At 43.9% G+C, this 10,717-nt stretch overlaps 1 protein-coding gene across 1 annotated transcript; it reads left to right on the top strand.

The window, feature by feature from the left end:
• Positions 1 to 2,596: 2,596 nt before the first annotated feature.
• On the top strand, positions 2,597 to 9,868 carry armc10 (armadillo repeat containing 10). Its single transcript, XM_041889469.2, has 6 exons — positions 2,597 to 3,123; positions 3,577 to 3,722; positions 4,000 to 4,134; positions 6,643 to 6,819; positions 6,941 to 7,012; positions 7,298 to 9,868. The coding sequence occupies exons 1-6, from the start codon at positions 2,853 to 2,855 to the stop codon at positions 7,547 to 7,549; spliced, it is 1,053 nt and encodes a 350-aa protein (XP_041745403.1). The 5' UTR covers positions 2,597 to 2,852; the 3' UTR covers positions 7,550 to 9,868.
• Positions 9,869 to 10,717: the final 849 nt, after the last annotated feature.

Genomic DNA, 10,717 nt, shown 5'->3' with positions numbered 1-10,717 from the left:
ATTAAGGGTGGGACACAGCCAGTTGAATAAGAAATTAAATGTGATAGGAAAGCATCCAACAGGAAAGTGTGATTATTGTCAGGAAACAGAGACCATGGAGCATGTATTGCTACAGTGTGGGCAGTATCAGAGGGAGAGAGAGAGGATGAGATCTAGTATGAGGGAGAAGGGGATACAGGAAATTAATTCAAAGAGTATAATGAGTAGAACGTCGTTAGATATAGTCTCCAATATTTTGTTATCTTTTTTAAGAGAAACGGGGCTGGCAGGTAGGTAGGATTTAGTTTCTCCGTCTCTGGCCCACACTCCAGTACAGTAGGTGGCGGTAATGCACCATAACGTTGGATGCCAACTGCCGATAAACCCCACTGAAGAAAAAGAAGAAGAAGAAGAAGAGCGATAATTGTTTGTGTTTCTGTTGGTCAGAGGGAGAAGGCGCTCAGAGTTAAACAAATGGGGGAAAGAATTGTGAATTGTTTCGCTCTCAAGAAAAGGGCGCCATTGAAAGGAGTGATTACTGGGGTAGCAGTAAATGTAAAAGTTGACCAACTGAGGGGGAAGATTCCCGGTGTTTGTGATGCTCGTCGTTTGGTGTGACGCAAACAGGGTGGCGAGAGTGGGGAAACTGAAGAGTCATTGTCTGTTCTTTTGAGTTTTGAAGTTGAGTCTTTGCCTGACAACGTGAAGTTAGGATATATACGTTATCGTGTACAAACTTATGTGCCGAATACATTACGATGTTACAGGTGTCAAACTTATGGGCATGTGGCAGCAGTGTGTAGGAGGGAGGTTCCAAGGTGTGAGAAGTGTGCAGAAGGGCATGAGACAAAGTAATGTGTAGCATTGGGGAAAGTAGTGGTATGTGCTAATTGTAGGGGTGCCCATGGGGCTGGGGATCAGAAATATCCTGTGCGAGAGAGGCAGGTTGAGGTTTCCAGGGTAAGAGTAGTGAAGAAGTTGTCACAGGGCGGCAGGTAGCTTAGTGGGTAAGAGCGTTGTGCCAGTAACCGAAAGGTCGCTGGTTCTAATCCCCAAGCCGACTAGGTGAAAAATCTGTCGATGTGCCCTTAAGCAAGGCACTTAACCCTAATTGCTCTGGATAAGAGCGTCTGCTAAATGACGTAAATGTCATATGCTGAGGCAGTGAAGAAAGTAGAGGAATATGGGTCAAGGGGGGGAGTGGTGAGAGTAGTAGATATGTACCAGTACAGAGGGATAGGCCAACAAGTGATATATGTTTCAGTAAGATTGGATTTTTAGCATTTATAGCAATACTTATTAATTGTACTGCAGGGATGGAACATAAGTCGAAGAAAATGGAGGTTGTGGTGGCAGCTGCAGAGAGGTATTTGGATGTGCGAGACTTGACATCAGAAGAGTTACAGGGAGGGTTAAGTGGTGATGTCCCATCATTTCAGGTTGAGGGCATGAGGTAGGAATTAATATATTTAAATAGTGAAGTAGGGTGGTGTTAATTATTAATAATATTTTTCAATTAGTGAGTGTAGTGGCAGACATATCAGTATGGATGACGGATCACCACCTCAAGCTGAACCTTGGCAAGACGGAGCTGCTCTTCCTCCCGGGGAAGGACTGCCCGTTCCATGATCTCGCCATCACGGTTGACAACATCGTTGTGTCCTCCTCCCAGAGTGTGAAGAGCCTTGGCGTGACCCTGGACAACACCCTGTCGTTCTCCGCTAACATCAAGGCGGTGACCCGATCCTGTAGGTTCATGCTCTACAACATTCGGAGAGTACGACCCTGCCTTACACAGGAAGCGGCACAGGTCCTAATCCAGGCACTTGTCATCTCCCGTCTGGATTACTGCAACTCGCTGTTGGCTGGGCTCCCTGCCTGTGCCATTAAACCCCTACAACTCATCCAGAATGCCGCAGCCCGTCTGGTGTTCAACCTTCCCAAGTTCTCTCACGTCACCCCCTCCTCCGCACACTCCACTGGCTTCCAGTTGAATCTCGCATCTGTTACAAGACCATGGTGCTTGCCTATGGAGCTGTGAGGGGAACGGCACCTCCGTACCTTCAGGCTCTGATCAGTCCCTACACCCAAACGAGGGCATTGCGTTCATCCACCTCTGGCCTGCTGGCTCCCCTTCCTCTGCAGAAGCATAGTTCCCGCTCAGCCCAGTCAAAACTGTTCGCTGCTCTGGCACCCCAATGGTGGAACAAGCTCCCTCACGACGCCAGGACAGCGGAGTCACTCACCACCTTCCGGAGACATTTGAAACCCCACCTCTTTAAGGAATACCTGGGATAGGATAAAGTAATCCTTCTACCCCTCCCAAACCCCCAAAAAAAAAAAAACACATTGTAAAGTGGTTATCCCACTGGCTATAAGGTGAATGCACCAATTTGTAAGTCGCTCTGGATAAGAGCGTCTGCTAAATGACGTAAATGAAAATAAATAAATAGTGTTAAATGGTAGGGTATTTCTTTATTTTATTTTTCAAGCAAAATGTAAGGGAGTTGTACTCCAGTCTAGTAGGTGGCGGTAATGCAACACATTAGATGCCAACCGCCGTTAAACCTCATCGAAGAAGAAGAAATAGCTGATTCTCTTTCCATACACCCACACGCTCATACTCCGGTTGCCAGCTACCCATACTTGAAACACATGAACAAGGAACTCCCATGAAAGCAGCTGGTCGGCCATTGGGGGAAAAGTATACGGGCTAGCTAACGTTAACTAGCTAAATTGTCATCTTCAACCTAGCTAGTAGCGTGTGTGCAAAATGAGTTAAATTCGTCATAATAATCTTTAGTTTGGCTAGATGATTCACGTTAAAGTTCTGTATTTGAAGATCTGTTCATGATTTTCACTGAAATTCCAGCATGGGCGATGGCAGTGTCATACCCAAGTTCGGTAGTATGAAGCAGGCTTTGCTTGGGATAGTCGCCGGGGCTGGAGCCTCCTACGGGATTTATAAACTTCTCAGTGTAACTAGTTTCAAGGAAAATAAGAAAAGTGCCACCAGCGAAAGTCATGGCCCCAGGAATAACTCACCCGGTGGGATAGTTCTGCAGCCAGGGAGCTTGTTAGCTAAGTTGTCCGGGTTGGATGTGGTTCGTGGAGGCGAAAGTCAGGCCGTGGATGTTGCATCAAGTAAGAACATTAGCTAGCGAGGTAACGTTGGCTAGCGAGCCAACTGAGCCTGTCATTTTGTCAAGCTTACGTTACGAAGTCTTTAGCTAACTAAGCTACCTAGCCGGTTTGTTTAAATCATTCATGTAGATAATCGAACGTCTTATAGATACTTATAGGTAACTAGTGAAGTAAATTCGTGCGGTGTGGAGGATGAGCATAAAATAATTATTCCTTACCTTAATTGGCGAATTAGCATGTTAATTCCGCTAGCTAACATGCAGCTTACATGTGTTGAAAAGGTTGCTGCTAGCCAGTTAGGTAGCTAGCTAGCATTGTTGACAGCATGAACTTGTTTTGCGATTGACAAACATGCCAGCTAGCTTGAGTAACTAGTGATTCATGGGAAGAGTACTGCATATCCAGCTGTCTACATGTACTTGGCCAGTTTAAGACATTGCTGCTATTCCTCAGGTGACATCATCTCTAGATCACCAGAAAGCCTGGAACCACAACACCTGAAGATGCTCCTGTCACTTCTTCAGGGCAGCCCCAACCCTTCTGACAGAGCCCAGATCCTAATCACTTTAGGAAATACTGCTGCCTTCACTGTAAACCAGGTGAGACAGGCTTCTCTAAAGCTTGTCTGTTGCCTCTATTCAAACTCTGTGAAAAGGTTTCAAATGATAAAATGTTCCAATTCACGTTTGGCTTTCTAGCAGTGTCATTACTATTTAGTGGCAGATCTGTATTTTCTTGTTAAATTCAATTGGTGTCATGTTTCTGAAATGTACCATACGTTTTTAAGGGATTCAAATACCTGTGGTTAATGATTGTTCCCTGTCGGAATATTGCACATACAAGCCAACTTAAAGTTCTACCCCCTCTCCCTCCCAGGATCTCATCCGTGAGTTTGGGGGCCTTCACGTAATAGCTGGCTTCCTGTCAGATCCTGTGCCAGAGGTCAGAGTGCAGACTCTGAATGCCTTGAATAACCTGAGCATGAACCTTCGGAACCAAGAGCAACTGAAGGTAAAACCCACCAGATTTATTTTAGTCTTTTGCTTAATTCTAAATTAAACCTTCACCCCTCTAGGCACTTATAGTACATCTGAAAGGATGGATGAGTATCAGCAATATGGGTGATTCCTTACGAAACTAGAACAAAACAAGACTATGATTTTCACGAAATCTAGGCCTAATCAATAGAAGTGTCCTTTGGAGGAACGGTTGTTTAAATATATTTGTAATTTGTATCTTAAAGCATAATTGAGAAATAATTCATTGAAGTTGGATCATTTGTGACATTTTGGCCTTACTCAGGCCTCCTTTAAGACACCATAATGTTTCATCTGTAGGCACGACAAAGCAAAAATTGGTGTCATATAAAGATTTACCGATTGCTATGTAATATGAATAATATTTTGATTTCAATAACAATTTTCTTACGTTAATTTATGAATATTGAAAATATTCAATTTTTTATTTGACTAAGGTTTCAATATATTGTTGAACATAATATACTCTACGCAGGCACATCAAAGTTCCAGTGGTATCAATTCTACTTTTAGAGTTATGATTGGTCTCCCTGTCAGGGCTCTACAGTGTGACCATTTTACTCACATACAGTGGGGGGAAAAAGTATTTAGTCAGCCACCAATTGTACAAGTTCTCCCACTTAAAAAGACGAGAGAGGCCTGTAATTTTCATCATAGGTACACGTCAACTATGACAGACAAAATGAGAATTTTTTTTCCAGAAAATCACATTGTAGGATTTTTTATGAATTGATTTGCAAATTATGGTGGAAAATAAGTATTTGGTCAATAACAGAAGTTTCTCAATACTTTGTTATATACCCTTTTTTGGCAATGACACAGGTCAAACGTTTTCTGTAAGTCTTCACAAGGTTTTCACACACTGTTGCTGGTATTTTGGCCCATTCCTCCATGCAGATCTCCTCTAGAGCAGTGATGTTTTGGGGCTGTCGCTGGGCAACACAGACTTTCAACTCCCTCCAAAGATTTTCTATGGGGTTGAGATCTGGAGACTGGCTAGGCCACTCCAGGACCTTGAAATGCTTCTTACGAAGCCACTCCTTCGTTGCCCGGGCGGTGTGTTTGGGATCATTGTCATGCTGAAAGACCCAGCCACGTTTCATCTTCAATGCCCTTGCTGATGGAAGGAGGTTTTCACTCAAAATCTCACGATACATGGCCCCATTCATTCTTTCCTTTACACGGATCAGTCGTCCTGGTCCCTTTGCTTCACAGTAGGTATGGTGTTCTTTGGATGCAACTCAGCATTCTTTGTCCTCCAAACACGACGAGTTGAGTTTTTACCAAAAAGTTCTATTTTGGTTTCATCTGACCATATGACATTCTCCCAATCCTCTTCTGGATCATCCAAATGCACTCTAGCAAACTTCAGACGGGCCTGGACATGTACTGGCTTAAGCAGGGGGACACGTCTGGCACTGCAGGATTTGAGTCCCTGGCGGCATAGTGTGTTTCTGATGGTAGGCTTTGTTACTTTGGTCCCAGCTCTCTGCAGGTCATTCACTAGGTCCCCCCGTGTGGTTCTGGGATTTTTGCTCACCGTTCTTGTGATCATTTTGACCCCACGGGGTGAGATCTTGCGTGGAGCCCCAGATCGAGGGAGATTATCAGTGGTCTTGTATGTCTTCCATTTCCTAATAATTGCTCCCACAGTTGATTTCTTCAAACCAAGCTGCTTACCTATTGCATATTCAGTCTTCCCAGCCTGGTGCAGGTCTACAATTTTGTTTCTGGTGTCCTTTGACAGCTCTTTGGTCTTGGCCATAGTGGAGTTTGGAGTGTGACTGTTTGAGGTTGTGGACAGGTGTCTTTTATACTGATAACAAGTTCAAACAGGTGCCATTAATACAGGTAACGAGTGGAGGACAGAGGAGCCTCTTAAAGAAGAAGTTACAGGTCTGTGAGAGACAGAAATCTTGCTTGTTTGTAGGTGACCAAATACTTATTTTCCACCATAATTTGCAAATAAATTCATAAAAAATCCTACAATGTGATTATCTGGATTTTTTTTTTCTCAATTTGTCTGTCATAGTTGACGTGTACCTATGATGTAAATTACAGGCCACTCTCATCTTTTTAAGTGGGAGAACTTGCACAATTGGTGGCTGACCAAATACTTTTTTCCCCCACTGTATTTTGCTGTGTGACCTGGCATTTTTATTTATGTGCCGCACCAGTGCACCTAGAACAATGAAAGATTATAGCTTTAATATCTCTTTTTTTATTTTTATTATTGTGGTCCTACATTTCTTTGTGCACCTACATTTTTCAACTTAAGCGCACTTGGGCTCCTAGTAATAAAATATCCTCTGCTGGTGATTTGCAGGAAGTGCAATGAAAAGGAGGGCTATGATTGCCTACTATACCAATTTCTCTACATAAAATGGGCCATAACTTTAAAACTATCACACTCTGGATAGGGTTTTTAACTACATCAATTTCTTCAGTTTAACAATCAACGTGTCTGTCCTCTGTCTGTCAGGTGTACGTGGCCCAGGTGCTGGAACTTATCGAGATGTCTCCGGTGAACTCTGACCTCCAGATGGCTGCCCTCCGGCTGCTGACCAACCTGTCTGTCACAGACGACCACCACCAGCTACTCAGGGGGTCCATCACCCTCCTCCTCTCTCTGCTCGTTGTTAGCAACCAAGTGTTACAGGTACAGTAGGAGCCATTTATGGAGTGTTGTATAGCTTGTGTATATTGGAACTCAACTCAAATGTGATTCAGTGTAAATCCCAGTTATGATTGAAGAATGTATTCCTACTTTTTCTTTACAGATCCAAGTTTTAAAAGTGCTTGTGAATTTATCCTCCAATCCTGATATGATGGATGACATAGTGCAAGCTCAAGTAAGACTGACATACATTTATAGCCAAATCAGCAAAACAGACACGCATGGTCATCAACTTTGATAGGGCCTCGTATTACTATGATTGTTAATTTAGCCTACATTTAAGCTTGAACTATCTAGTCCTGTTGGCTCAGTTCAGCACCTGGGTCTTTGGGTGTGAACATATTATACCTAGTTTCATAAGCCAGACTCATAGTCTTCCTTTAGTATTCCCCTGTGACATTATTTTTTAGAGCTCTAAACTTGACTTGAGCTGTGTTGTTGCTCTCTGTGTCCTTCCCAGGCTCCAGCCTCTGTGGTGTTACTGTTTGATGTGCGGACCAGCTCGGCAGTTCTCTTGCGGCTACTGATGTTTGCAGGGAACATGAAGGCCTGGAGGCCTTCTGCCCAGGTGGCGGAGGCCCTGAGGAGGAGACAGGATTGCCTGTACCGGGTCCTGCTGGACGAGTCCTCCCAGCTCCAAAGCAAATTGATCCAGCTGCTCTCTCATCCTGATGGGGAGGTCCAAGCCCAGGTGGCCCGTGTCCTCTTGTAGACCCCCATACCGAACCTCAAATCTCGACACAACCTCTCTTACCTACAATATTAATTTAACCTCCAACTCCAACCTAATTTTCCTAACCTCGACTCCTTTAACCTCCAGCTCCCCCAATCTTCCTAATCCCAAATCCTCCTTAATCATGCCACCAAACGTACATCCTACCTTCAAACCTCCAATGTAATGTACACCCCAACCAGACTTAATCAATCTGCCCAGGCCTGCCCGTGCCTTCAAACACCACCCAGCCCTTCATCCCTTCTGCCAATTACCACCCAATCTCTGTCCTACATCTCCACTCCAAACCTCAACCCAACCATCATAAACCTCCACCTCAGTAAAATCCCCTCCAGCCATTGGAAATCTATCCAATTCTCCATCGATCAGTGATCATAAAGGAAGGAGGCGAGGGGGAGAGGAAGCCATTTAATAGTATTGAGACTCGGCCCACCTCTCCCTCCCCTCCCACTCCTCCTTCACTCAGGCTGGAATTTTAGGCTGGATTTAAAGACGCAGTGCTCCACTTCCACAGTGTCTTTCTCTCTCATGAGAACATGTCCACTTTCTCTCAAGGCATCCTGTTCCAGGCGAAGCCCCTTAACCTAAACCCACTGCCAAAACCTTTCAATCAAAGAGACTGTGTCAGTAATATGCCCTCCAACACCTCACCCAACTACTAACTGCCCCTGCGTGGTGTACTGCGCATATGTAATGGGGTGGTTTGGTGAACCACACTCGCATGATGCGTAAACTTGCCTGAGAGCTGAAGACTTGCAATTGCTTCCCGACCTAATAACTAGGCTTTAGCAGAGTGGTCTAACACATCTTGTGGAGGAGACAAACTGGCTTGCCAATCGTTACTGTATGTTGAGGTTACACACAATTTGAATGCCTTGTTGACACCAGTACAGGGATACACAGCTCCAGTCTTTGAGTGTCACAGTGGGTTGGAAGTCTTGCCCTCTTAAACTGTCAATCAGTAACTGATTTACACCTGGGAATCAAAGGTCAAGTTAGGTATATCTGAAATGTGTGCACTAGCAGCTTAACGCTTTCAAGCGGAAGTGGTACTCCCTGCATACTGATTAAATAAATAATAGGCTGAAACATTTCCCGAATTGAATTGTTAGTTTAAAGCACTGAGATAAGAAAGATGACAACCAGCTCGTCTCAGGTTTCCTATAAAATCATGCAGCTGGCGAATTAGACTGAGCCAGGTCAGACCTGAGAGGACTGGAGTTATGGACCCCTGATGCTAGTGTGTCACACCGTAGATAGTTTACAGAGGAGCGAGGGAGACTACTGTCACTGATCTCCTGTTTGTATGACTCAATAAATGTCAATGGGGTTTTCCCTGATCCAACGACGTTCACATCATCCAAATGGGATTTTTAAGCATTGATCTCATAAGACATGAGCTGAGGCTGATTTGAAGTATAGGCTACACTGTACAAGGGTTCTCCAACTCCCAACACCTAATTCAGGTAACCGTGGCCAGATTGAAGACCATGATTGGTTCAGTGTTTCCCCTGCCCATTGTATTGACTGGGTGTGTCTCAACAATTGTAGTGCCACAAGGCCTGGATGTTGCTTTGGGGGCCTTTGCGCCCCACCTGGAAAGTAATCTAGGGGGAAGACTGGATAAATATATATTTTTTAGATAGGTGTGTAAGTGCTGGGCTGGAACAAAAGCCTGCACATCCAGAATCTCTCTGGGACTGGAGTTGGAGACCTCTCACTGGTCTGGTCTGTACAAATGCTGCGCAATTCTGATGTCGAGACTCCTTGTCAGACCCGAAACCATCTCTCCTCCCAGGCTTTTGTGTTTTAGAGCAGAGATGGGAAGATGGATGCGTATTATTAATCGGTACCAACGGTAGCATCCCCTTGTGTAAAGCTTATCTACTACAGTTATTCAGGAAATATTTATTTTTGATTATTAAATTGTTTGTCTTGCGTCAACCCAGTTTTGGGCTTCTCAATGTATAGATTTGTTTTGTTTGCTTTACATTTGTGAGTAAATATGTTTTGTTATTTTAAAGGTGACTCTCCAACTCTCCATGCCTCATTTGAGCTTGTTATAAATGAAAAGTTGAGGTTCCTCTATTATTTTGCAGTAAAATATGCTGTGCATTCTCCATGGGGGACTATGCCCTCTAGTGTTGAAGCTGGTAAATGGTTCAAAGCCAGCATATTATTATGGCCCTGCCTGGGTTTCTCTGACCAAGAGGGAGGGGAAAGGTTTGTGAATGTCCCCCAACAAAGCAAAAGTGTAGTCACGTTTTCATGCTAATAAAACTCTTTCGACAAACAAAAGCAGTGAGATCGCACATATTGATTGTATTGTCAAAGTCAGACCATGTAGACCAGGAGCATAACACAGTTGATTTAAGCAGAAAGACATGGGTCAATCACAGTGGAGGCTCCTCCGAGGAGGAAGGGGAGGACCATCCTCCTCAGTGAATTTAATAAAAATAGTAAGACATTAAAGTTATCTTTTTTAGATGAAACTAAATATAAATATATTGTCATTCAAATAATTGATTAAAACACTGTTTGCAATGAAGGTCTACAGTAGCCTCAACAGCACTCTGTAGGGTAGCACCATGGTGTAAATGGAGGACAACTAGTTTCCTTCCCCTTCTAGGTACATTGACTTCAATACAAAACCTAAGAGGCTAATGGTTCTCACCCCCTTCCATAGACTTACACAGTAATTATGAGAACTTCCGGAGGACACCCTCCAACCTATCAGAGCTCTTGCAGCATGAACTGACATGTTGTCCACCCAATCAAAGGATCAGAGAATTAATCTAGTACTGAAAGCATAAGCTACAGCTGGCTATCTAGCACTGCAGTGCATAAAATGTGGTGAGTAGTTGACTCAGAAAGACAATAGTAAAATAGTTTTGAACAACTTGATTTCTTTAAAAATGAAGGAGAAGCGAGAGAGAGAGCTAGCAATATCCCCCCCTTTCAATTAACTAGCGAATGCAGCTAGCTAGTTTAGCCTACTCAAACACCTGGCTAAAACAGAGAGGGATGCTAACTGCCTATGGCTATCCAACACTGGAACTCTTCCAAGTCAAGGTAAGCTTTTGGTTTTATTAATTTATTGCCACCGGGGCCTGCCGGTGTAACTGCTAAACTGCTTGCTGACTGTAC

The sequence above is a fragment of the Coregonus clupeaformis genome, chromosome 11, assembly GCF_020615455.1.
Source record: "Coregonus clupeaformis isolate EN_2021a chromosome 11, ASM2061545v1, whole genome shotgun sequence".
Taxonomy (NCBI): Eukaryota; Metazoa; Chordata; class Actinopteri; order Salmoniformes; family Salmonidae; genus Coregonus; species Coregonus clupeaformis.
This window is presented reverse-complemented; position numbering and strand designations above follow the sequence as displayed.

What these genes read in the sequence shown, in the direction of transcription:
- armc10 (XM_041889469.2), top strand. Translation starts at nt 2,853, where the DNA reads ATGGGCGATGGCAGTGTCATACCCAAGTTCGGTAGTATGAAGCAGGCT. An exon ending in GGAACCAAGAGCAACTGAAG is followed by an intron (nt 4,135 to 6,642) that starts GTAAAACCCACC and finishes TCTGTCTGTCAG; the next exon opens with GTGTACGTGGCCCAGGTGCT. An exon ending in TTAGCAACCAAGTGTTACAG is followed by an intron (nt 6,820 to 6,940) that starts GTACAGTAGGAG and finishes TTTTCTTTACAG; the next exon opens with ATCCAAGTTTTAAAAGTGCT.